General features: G+C 32.4%; 4 protein-coding genes and 1 long non-coding RNA gene across 5 annotated transcripts; 1 reads left to right on the plus strand and 4 right to left on the minus strand.

Moving 5' to 3' along the window:
* Nucleotides 1–207: 207 nt before the first annotated feature.
* Nucleotides 208–8,163, minus strand: LOC108559600. The gene is made up of 3 exons (XR_001890940.1): nucleotides 8,063–8,163; nucleotides 1,990–2,071; nucleotides 208–578 (listed from the first exon to the last, which is right to left on the minus strand). It is a non-coding gene; the product is annotated as an uncharacterized LOC108559600 (long non-coding RNA).
* LOC108559598 lies at nucleotides 3,160–4,068 on the minus strand. The gene is made up of 2 exons (XM_017916929.1): nucleotides 3,560–4,068; nucleotides 3,160–3,317 (listed from the first exon to the last, which is right to left on the minus strand). The coding sequence occupies exons 1-2, from the start codon at nucleotides 4,052–4,054 to the stop codon at nucleotides 3,291–3,293; spliced, it is 522 nt and encodes a 173-aa protein (XP_017772418.1). The 5' UTR covers nucleotides 4,055–4,068; the 3' UTR covers nucleotides 3,160–3,290.
* LOC108559599 lies at nucleotides 5,197–6,537 on the minus strand. Its single transcript, XM_017916930.1, has 2 exons — nucleotides 6,038–6,537; nucleotides 5,197–5,715 (listed from the first exon to the last, which is right to left on the minus strand). The coding sequence occupies exons 1-2, from the start codon at nucleotides 6,491–6,493 to the stop codon at nucleotides 5,689–5,691; spliced, it is 483 nt and encodes a 160-aa protein (XP_017772419.1). The 5' UTR covers nucleotides 6,494–6,537; the 3' UTR covers nucleotides 5,197–5,688.
* A 1,949-nt stretch (nucleotides 8,164–10,112) lies between the features above and the next one.
* LOC108559597 lies at nucleotides 10,113–11,177 on the minus strand. Its single transcript, XM_017916928.1, has 2 exons — nucleotides 11,107–11,177; nucleotides 10,113–11,043 (listed from the first exon to the last, which is right to left on the minus strand). Exons 1-2 carry the CDS (start codon nucleotides 11,141–11,143, stop codon nucleotides 10,517–10,519), a joined length of 564 nt encoding a protein of 187 aa, XP_017772417.1. The 5' UTR covers nucleotides 11,144–11,177; the 3' UTR covers nucleotides 10,113–10,516.
* Nucleotides 11,178–12,345: 1,168 nt separating this feature from the next.
* LOC108559595 lies at nucleotides 12,346–18,488 on the plus strand. Its single transcript, XM_017916927.1, has 6 exons — nucleotides 12,346–12,616; nucleotides 12,970–13,145; nucleotides 15,633–15,824; nucleotides 15,885–16,007; nucleotides 16,074–16,388; nucleotides 16,458–18,488. Exons 2-6 carry the CDS (start codon nucleotides 12,995–12,997, stop codon nucleotides 17,852–17,854), a joined length of 2,178 nt encoding a protein of 725 aa, XP_017772416.1. The 5' UTR covers nucleotides 12,346–12,616; nucleotides 12,970–12,994; the 3' UTR covers nucleotides 17,855–18,488.
* Nucleotides 18,489–20,778: the final 2,290 nt, after the last annotated feature.

Raw genomic sequence — 20,778 nt, forward strand, 5'->3', positions numbered from 1 at the left:
ATTAATAATTAGAATGTGTATTATTATGTTTAATTAAATAAAGTAGTTAGGATATTTGAGGAATAAAACGTAAAAGATTTCTGCTCATTGTATATATTTATTGAACAATATATTAAGAATTTCTCCTTTAATTTAGGGATCATCAATATATGACACGGCAGTTTCCTCTTCCATCTGGACGTGTCCCAGGTGGACAATTCTGGGGTATCTTTATCACAGTCCTGGGATCTATTTCTGGGACATGGTGTGTTTCAAGTACCTGCCCATTAATAGTGTTGCAAATAGCCAGCATGACCATCGCAATAATCAACACCACTGTTAAAGCTTTCATTACTTCGGTTTACTCTTGCTGTTTGTTTACTTGTTAAACTCGGATAATAGTGATGGTAAAACGAATTCGAATCTTGGCTTAATACATGTGCTTTAATTATCGGTAGTAAAATCTCTATTGTGCCGAATGTTACGAGGCAATTACATGTATATTGTCCGTGTGATTTGCAGTTTTTTTCCATTCTTTAATTGAAATACTTTAAAAGTTTTTCGGTTTGCGGCGACCCTGTAGCACAGTTTGGGAACCCCTGTTTTAAAGGAAAACAAGTTTGAATTATTAAATGAGAAATATGACAAATATAATTCGTATGTTTTTTTTTATTATATTAATACACATTTGAATTAAGTTATATAATTGCTTCCTACTTGAATACTACAATTGGTGATGTCGTTTATTCGAAGGATTCTTCATAATATCCGTTAACATCATACTCCTCCGCAGGACAGTCAATTTTTTTGAATTATTTTCATTAAATTTACAAGTTTTCTATACTTTTAATAATATTAATAAACAATTTTAAGTTAAAATCGAATTTTATTCTAGTTTATGAAATACTTCGAAGTTTTCTCAACATATTTAAAATACCTTTGATCGAAACACCTACAAATATTAATGCAAAAAGTTAACATTCAAATTTAAAAGACAAATTTTGTAGCTTAATTAGGAATGAAATGTTCTCTTAAAAAATAATAATGTACGTTTTGTTGCAGGTAATTATATTCAAGGTTTTGTTGCAATTTTACAAACAATTAATCTTACCTGATTTATTTACGTATTGTCGGAAACAGAACATTTGTACAATTTCATAATAATTCAAAATCTTTATTTTACTTCTGATTGTTAATTTAAATAAATATTGTGCTCATACGAAATACCTGTGAATTCATAATCAAAATGTCATAATATTTAATTCAATAATGAAGCAAGGATATTTCAAGGATGAGAAGAAAAAAGATTTTTGCTCATTGCTTATATTTATTTTCCAATATTTCTTTGCATGTATTTATTTCCCAAATTTAAATATGTCAACGCAGTTTCCGTTAATATCTGATATCTGCCCAGGTGGACACCTCTTAAGGTGTATCACACTCTTGGGCTTTACTTCTGGATCAACCGGATTCGTCCCATTAACAGTGTAGCACGTAGCCAGCAGGACCATCGCAATACTCAACACAACTATTAAAGTTTTCATTGCTTCGGTTTCTTTCAAAATCTTTCTGTTAGTTTACTTGCAATAGTGTTGGTAAAACGAATCTCGGCTTTATACATGTTCTTTTTTTTATCCGTAATGAAATCTCTATTGTGTCGAATGTTACGAGGCAATTACATGTATATTGGCCGTGTGATTTGCAGTTTTTTTTTACATTCTTTAATTGAAATGTTTTAAAGCACAGATTCTCACACTTTTTCGGTTTGCTCAAGTCAAAACATTGGTCTATCTGAGGGCGAACATTATGTTTATATATCAGAATATTTACAACGCTCTTGTACATTTTGTTTTAAAGTTTAAATTACTAAGTGAAAGGTATGATTTAGTTATGAATTGTTAAATTTATTTAATACTTTTTATCTGCAGATTAATTTAATAAATATGTCAATTATCATTCGTATGTTTTTATTATATTAATACACATTTGTTATATAAGTTATATAATTACTTTTTACTTGAATACTCCAATTGGTGATGTCTTCACAACATCCGTTAATATCATACTCCTTCGGAAGACAGGATGATGGAACCTATATAACAGACATGATTATAGTGTTAGTCAATTTTTTAAAAGCATTTTCAATGAATTTGATCCCAAAAATTTACCAATATTAATAGAAATTTACAAGTTTTCCATTCTTTTAATGAGAAATTCGTCGGATTTTTCTCAACATATTCATACATCTTTAACCCAAACACCAAACACTGATCCAACAAATAAAAATATATTTTTTTTTTGGAGTTAATTTCGTGGTACATTTATTTCAGATAATTTGCCGGTATTTCATGTTTACTTCATTATGTTGAAGGTTACGTAGCAATTGCACAAACCATTAATTGTGTTCTAATATTATTTTTCATATTGTTGAAATTTTGTGCAATTTCATAATAATTTAAAATATATATTTACAATATTTAATTTACAAAAATTATTCGATTTTATCAATTATGTTTATACGGAATACCCGTAAATTCATAATCAAAATCTGTATTTTAGTATAATATTGAATTTAATAAAGAATCTAGGATATTTCAAGTGGGAAAAGAAAAAATATCTGCTCATTGCATATATTTATTTCACAACATATTAAGAATATCTCCATTAGTAATATCGAAATACGATAACGCAGTCTTCATTTGGACAGTTCGGCGGTATCCATATTTTATTCCTGGCCTGTCAAGGATGTCGATCGTTGCGGAAGCATTCCTTCAATTACGTATTGCAATTAAACAATTCCATCCATTTTTCCATCTTTTCTACTTCGATCACCGACTTCGATCCACTACTAATTGCTTAGGACGTACTTAACCATCGCAATACTGAACTCCACTGCTAAAGTTATCAATTCTTATATATTTTAAACGCGATTTGATATTCCAAAGCATATTTTGTCTTATAAAATGTAAATTTTACGTGATTACAATTATTGCAACATCCACCACCAATTTATTGAATTATAAAACTAACATACTTAATATGAAATATATTAATAAAAGTAATCTTTCATTGCTCTATAAGCTCTAAAATTTAACTATTTTTGGTTTACAAAATTGTGATTACAAATTCTGTTTTTTTTTTGTAATATGAAATGATTTTATTAAAACTAATCCCCTATTTATTATTAATATTGACAACAATTTAACTCAAGGAAAAGAAAATGTATATTTTTGTATTATGATTCCTGTTATCCATACCAACCACCAAGACACTGAACTTATTATATAATCTCCTCCATCTGAATCGTCTCTTTACCTTGAGAACAACATAATCCCCACCTGTGGAATATGATTATTTATTGCAAAATGAGATAGTACAAATTTTCTATTCATCACATGCATAAGCTCATAAAAAACATCAATTAACAATAAACATATTAGAATACAATCTAATGATATTGAATATCATTATTATGTATTGGAATACATACATATAGTAAATTTTAGTAGGCAATAAGGACAGTGATTAATAATTAAAAATTCATATTATTCAATAAAATTCATAAATTACATAAACATACCATGATTCCAGTGCCCATATAAGTGATTACGGCGGTAGGTTTTATGAAAAAACGTTTTATAAAGAATTTCCAAATGGATACGTTTAACTTCTTGATCAAATTTTTGCACCAATGCTGACAATTATTAGTGATGAGATTGTACTTCGTATTGTTGGAATCGATGTCATTGCAATGTTTTCGTAACTTATTTGGCGTAAGATAACATTTTCCCAGGTATTCAATAGAATTTCCCACCTTATCGCGCTGTATCTCCTTATCTGTAATCTTTTCGCAGCGCCAGTCTATTAATCCTGATCCTGATGCTTTGGTTTCTGGAATTCTAGTGATCTCGCAAATGTAAAAAAAATCTTCATTTTCAAATTGCACAAGAACTGCCCAATGTTTGCCACCAAGTCCAGTAAAACTGCATAATCCTCCGATATGATTGATTGACGTACCGGATTGTGATATATTCTGCATCAAGAGGTATACACTTGCTGTTTTAGAGCTTTCCATATTAATTAGATGTAAGGCCATTGGCAAGCCTATTGATATATATTTGTATTATATGTTAAAATGTATCTATGTATAAATTGTACTTTTTTTTCTTCTTCTTATGTATTAATGTTTGGCCAATAAATTATTACTATTATTTTTATTAGATGTGCCCGATATGAAAGCCAGCGTTCAACTAGCTTTTCATTTTGTTTTTTGCGGATAAATTACCTTCAGTGCAGTTTTATTAGCATAAATCCTATTTATTCAGTGATAAATGTCGGGAATAGTAATCTTCGGGTATAACTAATATAATTTGTAAAAGCAACATCTTTGATCAGTCAAAAAAATATTAATATATATTTTTGTATTATATTAATTCAAATAGTATATAATTTTATTTAGATTGATTTGTTTTCCCTATAAAAACGTGTTTATTTGCTAGATGGTTGCGTTTAAATTGTGTAAATATTGAATGAGATCAGATATATTTTTGTCATAGATAATGAATGATCTCACAGGCGCAAGAGAAGGGTTGCGCCTGTGAGATCATTCATTTTCATTGTTCAAAAAAAAATTCGATTTCATTACTATATTTATTTAAATGACATAAATATTTAAATAATGATAATGGATGATCTCATAGGTAGAAGAGGCCCCATTTCAAATAAAGGAGGCGATTTGACTGCTGCTATCCTTAATACTGTAATTGTCCATCTACTTGACTGAAGGTCCATATGCTGAACCTCATTTATTTGAATGTCCATCTGTGATGAACGATAGCCCTATTGCTGCAAGCACCGAGAGGGCTCACAAAGGGCCTGGCTTTTGACCAAGAACCTGAGACCACTGGCACGTGGGTAGGGCGACTTAACCATTCGGCAATTAGTCGCCCTTAATATTTTCATTTCATATATGTTTTTAGTTAATGATGACAGAAGTATCAGATTTTGAAGGGCCACATTAAGGTTGTCATTTAAATATTTGTGGCGCCTTTGAGATCATTCATTATCATTGTTAAATATTTATTTCATTTAAATAAATATAATAATAAAATCAAATTTTATCCTGTTTATTCATAATCAAAATGTGTATTTTATTTAAATATTTAATTGAATAAAGAAGCTAGGATATTTCATGGAAGAAAAATTATATCTGCTCTTTGCATATATTTATTTCACAACAAATTAAGAATATCTCCATTAGTAATGTTGAAATATGATAACGCAGTCTTTATCCTTGATCGTTGCGTTTTTAAAGGATTCCTTCAAAGATTACGTATTGCAATCGAACAATTCGATGCATTTTTCCATCTTTTCTACTTCGATCACCGACTTCGATCCACTACTAATTGCGTAGGACGTACTTAACCATCGCAATACTGAACTCCACTGCTAAAGATATCAATTCTTATATATTTTAAACGCGATTTGATATTCCAAAGCATATTTTGTCTTATACATCCACCACCAATTTATTGATTTATACAACTAACAAACTTAATATGAAACTAATCCCCTATTTATTATTAATATTGACAACAATTTAACTCAAGAAAAAGAAAATGTATATTTTTGTATTATGATTCCTGTTATCCATACCAACCACCAAGACACTAAACTTATTATATAATCTTCTCCACCTGAATCGTGTCTTTACCTTGAGAACATCCTAATCCCCACCTGTGGAATATAATTATTTATTGAAAAATGACATAGTACAAGTTTTCTATTAATTACATGCATAAGCTCGTAAAAAAACATCAAATAACAATAAACAACGATAAGAATCCCACAATTAAATTATGTGATATTTTACGAAATATAAATTATATATTATAATATAATCTAATGATATTGATATTGATATTGAATATTATTATTATGTGTTGGAATACATAAATTTCATATAGCAAATTTAAGTAGGCAATAAGGACAGTGATTAATAATTAAAAATTCATATTATTCAATAAAATTCATAAATTACATAAAGTACAATACATACCATGATTGCATTGGTCATAAAACTGAATACGGATGCAGGTTTTGAGAAAAAATTTAACTTCTGGATCAAATTTTTGCACCAGTGCTGACAATTATTAGTGAGGATATTGTACTTCATATTGGCACTGATGTCACGGCAATGTTTCCGTAACTCTTTTAGCGTAAGATAACAATTTCCCAGGTATTCAATAGAATTTCCCTTCGTTGCGCGTTGTATCTCCTCAGCTGTAATCTTTTCGCAGCGCCAGTTTATTAATCCTGATTCTTTGGGTTCTAGATTTCTATAGATCTCGCAAATGTAAAAAAAATCGTCATCTTCAAATTTTACAAGAACTGCCCAATGTGTGCCACCATGTCCAGTAAAACGGAATAATCTTCCGAGATATGTGGTTGCTATAACGGATTGTAATGTATTGTGCATCAAGAAGAATACACTTGCTCTTTTAGAAGTTTCCATATTTAGATGTCCCCCTTATTAAATGAGATTCTATATATTTTTGTCAGTAGTGTTGGGGATAAGTGTTTCAAGTGTTTTTTTCCAAGCTCTTAAATATATATATACTCGAGAGACATACACGTGCCTAAGATTTATTGCATCAATAAAAATAATAAATATATATATATTTACTTTTTATGTATAACTATGAACACTTTCTGGAACAACAACCATAAATTAATGTAATTTACATTTCATAATTCAAGTTTTCTAAGAACAATGATGTAATAGAATATAATCGCAATTTACTTGTTAATATGACCAAAGCAACTATTCGAAATTTATTCGGTTCCTTTTGGCCAAATGTACTAATTGTAAATTTGTTTTATTTTATTTTCTTTGTATCCGTTCTTTTGGTCAATAAACTTGATTATTATTATGTAACCAAAATCAGCTTATGTAAAAAACTATTTGATACACTTGTTTCAAAAACATTTAATATGTTTATGTGAAACAAGTGTATCCAATTGTAAAGGCGTAATTAAGAATATGGCACGGATGGCTCCATCCAAGCCTTCATAATGAACCAAGTGAAGCACAGTCCTAATTTGTGGATCAACTCCATGCTCCAATGCTGACAATTGTTGAGGGTCAAATGATAATCCATGCCATTTAACGTGATATTGCTGCAAATCCTATACAGCTCTTCTGGCGTGGTATGGATATTTCTGAATTCGTGGATATAGATTCCCGTCTTACCGCGCATCACTTCCTTCTTGGTCATCCTCTCGCAGGACCACACGATTCCATCTGATCCTTTCCTTCCAGTATTCGGATCCCTGTGCAACTCGCACAGGTACACCAGATCATCACCTTCGAATTGCACCACAACAGCCCAATGTTTACCACCGTGTCCAGTTAAACTGAACGCTCCTCCGACGATACTCGTTGGTAATCCAGCATTCGACAGATCTCTTCTGGATTGCCCTTTTACCGGTATCATGCAGTATCCTTAAAATAATTCAAAAAAGAAACATTTCTTTTAATATTCAAAGCAGATTATAATGATATTTACCTGTTAATAGGATCAGAGCAAATATTTTCGAGAACTCTATGACCTACTTATAAAATTGAACTCCATTCATATACTGAAATACTTCATAAGTAGAAAGTGCATAATTTTATCAAAAATACTATTTAAAATTTAGATTTTTTACAATAGAAAGTTTTCTAATACGCTCATTGGTAAAGCCATAGTTTTATCTTTAATTTGAATATTAATTGGCATTTTGCATCGCAAACCTCGTTTCTGTAGTTGGTTGCATACCCATTACAATATAATTTGCAATTTTTGAATGCATCCTCCGAAAAAAGTTTACGTCATTCCTGGGTTTAATGCGTATAATGTTCATGTATAGTTTTTTTTTGTTGTGTTAAAATAAAATTTGAATCAAAACATTGTTAAAGTCACGTATTTAATATACAAACAAAAATCTATAAGCACATTGTATTATATGTAATTTCGCGTACTTTCGTTTAATGAAGATTATGTTGCAATTGTATAATTGTTGAATGAGACAATGTACTTACCTTTTTTAATTATGATGAAACACAAACATTTGTAATATTTAATAATACTTCAAATGATATCATCCTTATGTAAAATCATCTTTTATCTTCAATTTAATATAATATGCGATATTGAAAGTGTTTATATAATATTAAATTGAATAAACAAGCTAGGATATTTCAAGGACGAAACGCAAACGATTTTTGCTTATTACATTTATCACATTTAACAATAAATTAAGAATTTCTCATTGAAACTAGTTAAAAATAACTACGCATTCTCCATCTAAATCTTGGTTCATCCCAGGAGGACAGGTATGCGGTAACTCGATCAGAGCCCTGACCAGTATATCGAAATCCTCGATCGTTGCGTTCTTGAAGCATTCCTTCAGAGATTGCGTATTGTTTCCAAACAATTCGATGCACTTTTCCACCTTTTCAACTTGGATCACCGGCATTGTCCCATTAATATCGTAGCACGTAGCCACCTGCACCATCGCAACACTCAACAACACCACTGCCAAACTTTTCATTCCTTCTGGTTTATTACCTTGTTTGTTTACTCGCCACAATCGGGTAAAACAGTGTTTGAAAAACGAATGCGAATCTCTGCTTTATACTAACACATGTTTTGTATCCGTATTGAAATATATTATTACATGCAATTGCGGGAGAATTTATGTAATCTCTATTGCGCCGAAGGTTACGTGGCAATTACATGCATATTGACCGTGGGATTTGCAGTATTTCTCCTCTCATCTCCATTGATCTATTGCTGTTTAATTAAATACACTGGTCGTGTTTTATGAATTTAATCATTTAAAAAAAAAATTAATTACAATTTCCGTTCAATTTATGTAAGCAATTATTCATATTTCCAAGTACTATGAGTAACATGAATATTTATATAATTTAAATAATTATTGTTATTACTAGATTCTTGTTATTATACTATAATGTGACAACTTCTTCGAATAATAAACAGACCCAAAACTATGGTCAAACTAAGACTGACTAGTTTTTCTTAAGCATACGAATTACGTTTGAAAGTTTCATTAAACGATAATTATAAGCACACTTCGGTAATTCTTGAAAACTAAACCATTAATACATAATTTAAATAAATATTATATTGTAAATTTCCATAAGACTTTATAATTGAATTTGATATTTTTCTCTGTAATTTAGTTTAATATTAAATAAATAAGAAAATTTACATTTAGAAATTTATTTTATTATATTAACATATATTTTGTATTATTTCCTACTTGAATATTCCAATTGGTGATGTTGTTTAATCGAAGGGTTTTTCACAATATCCGTTAATATCTCGCTCCTCCGGTGGACAGGCTGGTGGTACCCATATAACAGACATGACTTTCGCGATTGGGTCAATAGGTATAGTGTCCATTACAGCCATTGGTGATGCAATTCCAAGATGAGATGAGAACAAAATCAAACACATATAAAACACCACAATCTTCATTTTTTAATACGAAATAGCACGATCTTTGCTGATGTTTTTTTTCTAAATGAGTGGTTTTTCGAGGTGACGAAGCTCTTAAATATATATTTACTCGAGAGATTTACATGCATATGATTAAGATTTATTTGTTTACGTTTTTACTGACACATTTATTATTGCATCAATAAAAATAATAAATATATATTTACTTTTTATGTACAAATATGAACATTTTCTGCAACAAAAACATAAATTAATCTAATTTACATATAAATATTTAAGTTTTCTAAGAACGATGATGTAATAGAATATGAATATGTGGAGAATATCTGCAATAATCGCAATTTACCTGTTAATATGATCAAAGCAACTATTAAATACTTTATGATTATTGTCTACTTATGATAAATCTACTTATTAAAACATTTGTTATTCCATTTGGTGTTTCCCTGTTTCGTAAGTGCAAAGTTTAAATATTTATCAAATGAGAACAATATTATTAATGTTTGGAAAAACCTATGGTCAAGAGGACTCATGTGATATTTTATGATAAAAATCGCAATTATCGTAAGTATTGTTTTATCAAAATGTCGTGTCCCAGAGATGGATTTCTGGACAGCGTGGAATATCTTCTTCTGTTGTGGAGCCTTAGGTTTGGTTATTATAAGACGCAAAGCTTCTTGGATTCTGCCAATTCTGCGTCTGGTTCCCAGTTGAAAATATGAGCGATGTTCTTATCAGTAGTTGGTCTTGATGTTTATATAATAAGGTGTGTAAGAGACGCCGTGGATGTCTCTAATTCGTTAATAAACTATATTAACAATAATAATGGTAATAATAACAGTTGGACACAAGACAAAAAGAAACAATTTTAGAGTTATTTAAATATAGATCAATAATTCTGTTGTGTTATCTGTTCGGCGTAATAACCTTGAGTTATTTAATCAATCATAATTTAAAATTCATCAAAATCAGCTTATATAAGAAACTGATACTAGTTGATAAACATATTACAAACTGTATGTTTTTAAATGCGTAATTAAGAATCCGGGACCTGTGGTTTTCTCCATCAAAGTCTTCATATTGAACCAAGTGATGGACAGTCCTAATTTGTGGATCAACTCCTTGCTCCAATGCTGACAATTGTTGAGGATCAAATGATAATCCGTACCATTGAACCTGATCTCGCTGCAAATCCTATACAGCTCTTCCGGCGTGGTATGGATGTTTCTGAATTCGTGGATATAGATTCCCGTTTTACCGCGCATCACTTCCTCCTTGGTCATCCTCTCGCAGGACCACACGATTCCTCCTGATCCTTTCCTTCCAGTATTCGGATCCCTGTGCAACTCGCACAGGTACACCAGATCATCGCCTTCGAATTGCACCACAACAGCCCAATGTTTACCACCGTGTCCAGTTAAACTGAACGCTCCTCCGACGATTCTCGTTGGTAATCCAGCATTGGATAAATCGTGCATGAAGAGTTTTACTGAAGCTCTTCTGGATTGTCCTTTTACCGGTATCATGCAGTATCCTTAACATAATTAAAAAAAAACTTATTTTTTTAATATTCAAAGCAAATTATAATGATATTTACCTGTTAATAGGATCAGAGCAAATACGAAGTACTTCATGATTATTGGAATTTCGAGAGACTATGACCTACTTGTAAAATTAAACTCCTTTTATATCCTTGAAAATATTTTTTTTATTATCACAAAATCTGAATTTCCAATTGGTTCATAAGTGCAAAGTGCATAACTTTATCAAATGAAAACAATTATTATAAACTATAAAAATAATATTTACATTGTGTTTCCCTGTTTCGTAAGTGCAAAGTGCATAACTTTATCAAATAAAAACAATTATTATAAATTATAAAAATAATATTTACATAAAATTATCCAATATTACTCCTATATATTTGACATTAATTAATAATAGGTTTATCCTTAATTTTAATATGCTAATCTTATCTAATTTAATTAAACTAAATAGTAATTACTTGTGTTTAAAGTAAAAGTAAAAATTCTATTTAAAATTTTGATTTTTTTACTATAGAAAACTAAATACCATAAATCTTGTAATAAGCTCATTGGGAAAGCCATAGTTTTATCTTTAATTTGCATATTAATTGGCTTTTTGAATCGCAAACTTCGTTACTTGCATATTTGGTTGCATACACATTACAATATGATTTGTTTTTAATCAGTTTCATAATTCAAAATATAGATTATTCAAACTTATTTTCTACCAATAAACATATTAGTAATTAGGGAATAAAACTTATAAATCAAATTTGATAATTATTAATGGACGGAAAATTTTTAGACAAATTTAATTGAACTTTCATTAAATCTGTTATAAATTTCAGATGTTATTATTGATTGAAGTACATTTATAAGTTACATAATAAATTCATTATTGCAAACAATATATATTTACTTCTTTTCTTTTAAAGTATTTTTATAACAGTGGAATTAGATTCTGTATTAAAATTGATTAAAAGTTATTTAATTACTAAACATTGTTTATGAATGATGAAAATTAGGTATTATTATCATAGTTCTTTAGTAGAGTGGAAATAGTAGGATATTATGTAATAACTGTTGTGAATGAGCATTAAAAGACTGTATGATTTTGAATTAATTGTTGGTATTGAAAACAGGACGTTTGTTTGAAAAGTTGTCGGGATAACCGGCATCACCATGGAAACGGACGCCGACGTTACATCATCATCCCTTCGGCTCGGGATTGCGCAAACCGGCAATCAATATGCGGGGGGGGGGTGGAAAATGTAGAGACGGAGAGGGGAGTTGGAAAACCGAGGGGTGGTTCGGTACAATGGAAGGAAGGAGAGACGGCGCGCGCGTTTTCTGCCGCCCCCGCAAAGCACGAGCTGTGAGAGAGAGCTTCTGGCCCCGAAATAGTGAAGGAAAAAAAAGAAAACGAAGAGGAGAGAGACCGGGGACTCCTGAAAGCCAGTGCAGTATAAACTGTATCCGCGAGTGCGTAGTGAAGACCATGTGAATAATTGCAACCCTTTAGAGAAACTAAGATAAATATTATTAGGTATAAGTATACCAATAGGCAGTAGTAGCGAAAAGGTACGTGAGATGTGTCGTGACGATAAAGTTGATCTATTGCCGCTTGTTGTTGTTGTTGTTGTTTTCGCTTCCTCCGCTTTACAAGTTAACCCCTCCATTTTTGCATAATTCGTCGACACCGGCACGCGAACACCTGTTCAGCACAGGCAATCATCCTCAAAATAAAGTACCCTAATTAATTGCGAAGCTTCCTCCGCATTCTAATTACACCTACTGCTCTTCACGAAGGTAGTAACAACAGCAACGAAAGCATTTTAAATCTGTTAAATTCAATTGGTCATGAATATGTAACAAGTAGGAAGACGCTAGGGAAATCATCTAGGGATTCAATCTATGTTCTCTTCTTGTTGCAGTTTTAAGGACAAGAAGGATCAGGCAATGTGGAGCGCCGTAGCTCCATGCGAGGAGGACACCCCTGCTCCATCGGCGAGATCAAAACATAGCGCTACTCTCGTTGGAGATCATGTTTACCTTTTGGGTGGTCGCAATGGGAATCTACCCATGAAAGACTTTTGGAAGTACAACTTAGGTAAACACAAACGTAATTATTTACAACTGAGCATTAATTATTAATTACGTACACAATTATGAACATATTTATTAATTAGTTAATTTATATAATTATTATTTAAATATTTATATGACCTAGAAATTATGAAACCAGTTGAAACCTAACAATAATTAATTTTATTCTGGACTTATTTCATTCGTAACTTGTAACCATTCTACTTGAATATGCATAAGAACTTTGACGATAAAAGTGTTATTCTGGATTTGGATTATGTAAAAGCAATTGAATGAATATGGAACAGTGGTTGAATCTGAACTGAAGGAAACTAACGATTTACCCTCGACCTATTTTAGCTCTATTTAAGATTATCTCAAGATTAATGGGTCACTTGGATTTAAATATATCCTGTTATGTAACTGAATGAAAATGGGGATTGTAGTAGAATTATAAATGATGAATGTATTAAGTATTCAATGATTGATTGATAAATGAGATTTGTAATAGGATTAATTAATGGAATAAAGCTAGTAAAGTATAAAATGGGTCAAAGCAGCTTTGAACACAAAGGTTTTCATCGAGGATTAACAAGAAAACCCTCATGCTTTTGTAAATTAGATTAAAACGGATATGTGCAAAAAAAAAAATGAATTCAGTTATATGTCAAGTGGTGATGCTATTGACAGTTTAACGAGTGTTCACTATGAATAGAAGAGGAAAACCGTCCTCGATCATTCTAAAAATATGTAGAAAAAAAAAACGAGAAGAGTAAAAAGAAAACAAAGCATCGTTGGAGAGGATATTGATCGTGTATTCGAGAGATACAAGGCTAAATTATGTCGAGATTATATAATAATGATGCTGCATGGAGGATGCGGGGAAACTTCCACGGGTTTGCGTTTTGAGCGGTTTGCGACACTTGAGGAAAGGCAAGTGCAAATATTGCTCTTAACCAACCCCAAGTTAAAAACAAGACTGCCGGCATAATCATCGGGGAAGCCCCTGTCGGTCGGTGGCTCACCCTTCTCAAAAGGAAGATCCTTTTAAAAAATGGAATAGGGGATGGTGCATCCCTAATGGCACTTCTTCGTCCTCCTCTCCAATACCTTTAAATCCTTCACCACTAGACTTTTACCATTTACGCAGAGCAACCCCCCTCATTACTCGCAAAATAATTGATTTCGTAATCCTGTTATTAAAAAAAATATTATTTACGCACGAAGTTTCATTAGTTTTTTCTTTACTTATTGAATTAAAAGCTTAGTAATTATAATTAAATAATAGAAAAAAAAAACAGAATAATAGAAAAATAAACACGGTTGATTTATTATCGAAATTGCGTCAATTGTAAAAGGGTTTCAATATCGAAACCATTATTCAATACTGTCCTGTTTTCACAACCGTTTCTCTATGAAAACTAATTTTGTTATTTTTCTTAATGGAAAATAAGCAAATAATATTACGTAACGTCAATATAAACTAGTATTGCCTTCATTATCGTTTATGTAAACACTTAATTTGATTACTAATTAATGCTGATACAAAATTGACTTAATATTAGTCACTAAGTTTTTATTATAATAATATTTTGAGACTGAGTCAATTAGTTGATGTAATCATTCATAAAGGGAGCGAGAAAAAATATATTATATAAATGGTATGATTATAGTGTTATAACCAAAATCGTGATTAGATTTCAGGAAACCTGTTTTGTATTATTCATATTACCAATTAGTGAGAGCAATGTTCGAACACGATAAGGGCTGTGATTAATTCGTGTGGGTTGAGGCCGATTGCAAGGGATTTACGTTATCGCGAATTTAGGGCTTTAATTTGGGATTAACGGCGCTGTTTGGATAAGGATCATAGACTCTCTACTCTCTCCTCCGCCTTTTACAGCCTCTAAATATATTTTATCACAATATTTGTTATTGATTTTGTCTTTTGCTTTGCTTTAATTAAAACTATTTTGGAGCCTATCCAATTGTGTATGATCAATCGATACGTGATTTGTTTATCCAAAATGGATTCGGTTTATGCATCAATATGAAAATAATTGGAGTGTGACCTATTATTATGGATTAATCGAAATGCAAATTGTTGTATGAACTAAACGGGTGTCAATTGAATCCGTCTATCGGATTTCTGGATGAACTGCGATGCTGTCCGGATGGGAATTCAAGTTGAACGACCCTCGGCACTAAATAATTAAAGCCCTTTTCATTTGTACTTTCACCAGCGCCGATGATCGATATCGTCCTCTCTCTCCCTACGCACTACAAAGCCCTCGGAATAACTCGCTTCTCTCCAGAGGGTGAAAAAAAATATAAAATAAAAAGAAGTTGCTGGATACAAGTAACACATGTTTACTGTTATTGAGGGGGGAAATCGAAAAGCCGACACCGGTTTGTGTACTGGAATTTCTTCTGTAGCGTATTTTTATATGTTGCGAAAGCGTTGTTCTTCGATATTGTGAATGCTTTAACCGCGACCCTTTTCTTCTCGCAGTGACTGGGAAATGGCAACAATTGAAACCGAGCGGCGAGAAGCTGCCGTGTCTTCAAGAGCACTCGACTGTGGCTTACAAAGAGAGCATTTACGTATTCGGCGGTGAAGTCAGCTTTTCAGCGGGGACAGAGACACCCCTTTGGGTGTACGACATCAAGAACAATAGCTGGAAGAAGGTGCGGGCGCGGAAAGGTGAGGATTTTGCTTCGAGGATATTTGCGGAGGATTTTTATTTGAAATGTTCGTCTGCAGGCGTCGCGACGCCCAAGGGTCGCCGGGGACACAGCGCGTTGGTCCACAAGGGATCGATGCTCATCTACGGGGGATATCAGGATTTGCGAGGGTCGTGCAGCGAGCTCTGGGCATTCCATTTCGGTATTAAATATTACGCGCAGCGTAATCGTAACGTTCTTCCATTAATTTTTATTTTATTTCTTTCAGAGACGGAATCCTGGCATCTGGTCAGCTCTGGCCCTACGAAAGGGACGTCCGACACGAATCCTCCGGCGAGACACAAGCATTCCGCCGTGATACACGATGACGCCATGTGGATTTACGGTGGAATGACCGATCTTCAGGAAAGGTCCGATCTTTGGAAATGGGACACCGTTTCCGGCACGTGGAGCACCATTAAGACGAAGATCAATCCAGGACCTTTGCACAGCCATGCCGCTTGCAGATTACCATCTTCCATGATCCTTTTCGGAGGAGAAAGAGATGGACATTCCACCAACGATTTGTGGAAATTTAATTTTGGTAAATGTAGTTAACATATTTGTATTACTATAAATTCTGCAAATGCGTTCTAAACATTTATAATTTTAGGTAATGAGATGTGGGAGAAAGTCAATATACTTGGAATAAAGCCTCAACCAAGAGCGGAAACTATAGCTTTCGCCGTTTCTGAGCTCTTGCTGAAAGATCCAAGCGGTGTTAACACGCTGGATTCTCGTTCGAATCGCACAAAGGTGAGGACCTGCAATTCGGCTGACAGAGGAGGAAGACATTCATCGTACTTCCCTAACAATAGGATCACTCCATGCGAGCAAACCTTTGTCTTCGAACCATCCAACGCCAATTATACGGATGGTTCGGAACTCGAGAACGGCAACAAGAGCAACAAAGGAAGTTTCCTTCAAGAGATCAGCAAGTTGTCGCAGCTCAACATCTCCAGGAAATGCAACTACAGCGTTTTAACTGGCTGCGCGACGGAGAGCACGGAGAGTCTTATTAGAAACCAGAAGACATCTCCGAAAGAGATCGAAGAGACGGAATTGAGCACTCCCACCAGAGGAACGATGGTTAAATCAAAGTCGGCTTACGTGATTAAGAAGAAATATAGCGATGCCGAAGGTGCACCGCAGAAGAGACGGGTGGAATTCGACGCGACTGCAATCAAAATACCTAGGGAACCAATTTCCGTGCCAAACTTTAGCCTCCTCACGCTTCCAACGCCGGTGCTCACGCCTGTTGAAGCCACAAGATTGGTATTCTTAGATAACGATGAGGATAATTTAGATAATTATCATTACGATAACGAGTTTGTTACCTCTAATTATGATATAGAGACTATAACGCACGTTCAGCCTTCGCCTTCACCTACAAAGGAGGAGACAATCATGGATTCTTTTAAACCTCTCAAAAGAGGAGAAAGTTATAGTTCGCATCTAGCCTACGCGGATAATCCGCTTTATCAGCACATGATCAACTCAACTTCCGGCAAGTTCTCCAACTACGAAGAGAACGTCTCTTCGACTTCCGATTACTGCAGTATAGAAACTGTTAATCGGCTTTCTTCGGCCAGCAACTACAGCGTGAAAACTCCGCAAGAAGAACCGAAACGCAAAGAAGCGAGCTTCGGCTTTTGCAATCCAAACTACCAAGGACCTGCAGACAAGAAAGCTCAGGAAGACGCGAAGAATGCCAATAACGATCAGCTAGAGTTACAGAATTTTAACGGAGTCATCACGAAGAACACGCGTGTGTTTTTCAGGAATACTAATCGAAGCACTCGACCACCGAAGCAATTGTCTTTGGCTAAGAAAGAGAGCAAATCGAGGGCTGTGAGCGCTGGTAGAGTGGAACGAAAGAAAATCCAACAAGAAGCCAAAACCATCGAACCTTTTGTACCCTTGTACGTCTTCATCATCGGTGGCAAAGAGCACGGTCAGGTCACGCTGTTCCAAAGGCCACTCTCCATCTGGAAGCTGAAACTCTTCTAAACCAAAGAATACACAACAAACGTGTGCCAAAATTATTACATTTTAAAATTTACAAAAAAATAAAATAAACAAAGAGAGCAGAAAGGTTAGTGATACAATTTAGAGAAAAGGCAGCGAATAAATGAAGAGAGAAAAAAATAATACTATTCATGAAACTACAACAATCTAATTTTATAGCAATTGATGGGTAATTAGTAATGGAAGGAAAGTGTAATCTCTAGATAGATTTTGTAATTTTTTACCGAACTTTCTTAAAAAGTGAGATTCCGAAGTATTTTAGAGGAAGCATTAGAGCTGAGCGTAGCAAAATTTCGTCCAAATCAGAGAATGTTTATGTTCGTATATACGTCCTGATTTTATTTTTCTTAATAATGTACGTAAATTGTAATTTCGAAGAGGACAAAGACAAAGTACAATAGTATTTTTGTAGCGTTTAGTAAAAAAAAAGAGAACAAGAGAGTTAAATATTTACATACAAACACACAACCAATTACCGATGATTTCGAATCGTGAATGAATTGTCGTAATATTTTCAGAGCTGATAATTCCCATTTGATATAATTCTTTCTATAATTCTATTGTATTTCAAATGAAACTAAAAAAATATAATAATTTTAACGCAAATTCGATTGAAATAAGCACGTTTAATTTATATCAAGAATTAGCTTTAACCTATGAACTTCTAAGAAGACTATCATTAATTTGTATATTTGTTATAATTATCATTACAATTATTTATTCATTGTTTAATAATAAGAATTACTTAACAAAAAACTACAATTGTTGATATTTTCACTTTCTTTTCAAATGAAAACGTAAAGTGGAAATGTCATCAAAACTGCTGCAGTTACGATAATCAATTCATCTGCTTAATTGCTACATCGTTACCATAGCAACATCCTTATTTGTAAATAGCCGAATTTAAGTATAAGTAGGCGTATGTGACGAAAGCTCTTGAAGATATTATTGAATGATTCTGTTGAACCGGCGTCAATTTAGATCAAGTGAGGAATGAAAAAAAAATGAAGATATTTTTGTAATAAAAAGAGACTAAATTATATGTAGAGGAAAGAGCTGTGTTAGCAGACTGATGCGAAAAGTGCGTTATTTTAGGCTCTGGATAGTGTTTTTTTTTTGTTTATAATAGTTATTAGGAAAGAAAGCTTTTGCTACAAAAGTACACATCGAAAATTGCATTTACTCAACCCTAGTTATATTTCAAGTAAATGACATTTCTATTTTGATTAAGTTTTGTAATTGAGAAGTGCAATTGGGAAATTAGATGTGTACATTTTTCGAAAACATTCCCAAATAATTCATTTTTATTGTTTTGTTTCCATCATCGACTCGCTTGATATTTACATTACTATTACCATATATTTTTTAATCATAACATTTACATTCTAATCCATCACAATATTCATCCATTTTGTGTTCTACTTTTTGTGTAAAGCAGACAATTAAAATAATATAAAACGTTCAAAACTAAATCATCAGCGTTAAAGTAAAAGAACGGCTGCAATAAAATAACAATTTTAAAAAAAATGTCGTTCATTTGCTTTAAAATAAAATAGTTATTGACAATGTATAATCATGTGTTGGCTGTTTACGCAATTATTCGCAAGTAGCACAAAAAAAAGTAAATATGAGAGTTAGGGTAAATGATTCAGTTAGAAAATCGAAATTAAAGAAATTGTATGAATGCGTTTTCTTATTGTTATTTAATTTACATATTATTAAAAAAAGTTTTTTTTTGTTGTTGTTGATGTAATTGTTTTTTTTTTCTCTAATTTTTTTTTATGTAACTTATTTATTATTTTGTTTTCGTTGTAAAGAAGTGGGCTGAGGATTCTGTTAATAAAATATAAGACAAAGCTCGTACATTCCTATCTTTATTTATGGCTCATACTTAAGTTGATGTTGTCTAGACTCTGTTGATCTATGCACGAAGAAACGCAGCAAATAAAACAATCACGTGGCTTGAACATAAATCATTTGGTTGTAATCTATTGTCGAAAAGACTGTGCAATAAATAACAACTTTACTTCGGCGTTTCGTTCTTTAAATAAATTTTGCAAGATGTTACAAACGATTTTTCAGCGGGTGCGAAAATGTGTACCAATTATTCAAGAAAACTGAAATATTTTGTTAGAAAAATACATCAATTTCTTTGTTTAAAACTTTTTCTATTTCCTTCAACTTGTATTCCTTGAAACAATTCTAAGAAAAGATCTCAGCTAAACTATTAAATTTTGTGAAAATGCTTTATATCTATAAAGATTAATTATTGTAAGAAAATAAAAATTGTGTTTGGTTTTGTGAGAATGTAAGACTTTTCAGTTTCCAAAGAAAATTATGTTTAATATTGTAAGGAGAAACGTAATTGTATTATAGCGTGTACAAAAGAAATATATTTGTCGATAGTTCTATTCGTGAAATGAGCGGAAAGCGTTTAGTTTTTATTGAAGAATAAATGTTAAATTAGTACCTGTCGTTTTTGTTCCACCATCATTATCATCATCCAAAGCTATAAATCCTTCCCGTTGAAATATTCGGAGTCACGTAAGGATTTTACTGCCTCCGGCTGCCATCAATGTCTTTTACCACCGAGGATTAAAAGAATCATCAGGATTTACGCGTCCAGGTGATTTATTTAGTTGCTTTCCCAGACAAAGAACACGTGGCTTTGTCGAAACACGATAAATATTAGTTTAACGAAACACGATAAATATTAGTTTAACGAAACACTAAACATAAGTATAATTAACTAACTAAAATCAAAGAATCAGTTATTATTACAGATATAAAATATATAGTGCAGCAAGTAAAGTACTTGACTTCATTTGTGTGGTTGAAATATTGGGGTTGTTTCATTATCGTAATCGATTAATCTCTTACGGCACCACTGTAATATATCGATACTT

Source organism: Nicrophorus vespilloides, unplaced genomic scaffold (genome assembly GCF_001412225.1).
Source record: "Nicrophorus vespilloides isolate i.1.1-1 unplaced genomic scaffold, Nicve_v1.0, whole genome shotgun sequence".
Classification (NCBI taxonomy): Eukaryota; Metazoa; Arthropoda; class Insecta; order Coleoptera; family Silphidae; genus Nicrophorus; species Nicrophorus vespilloides.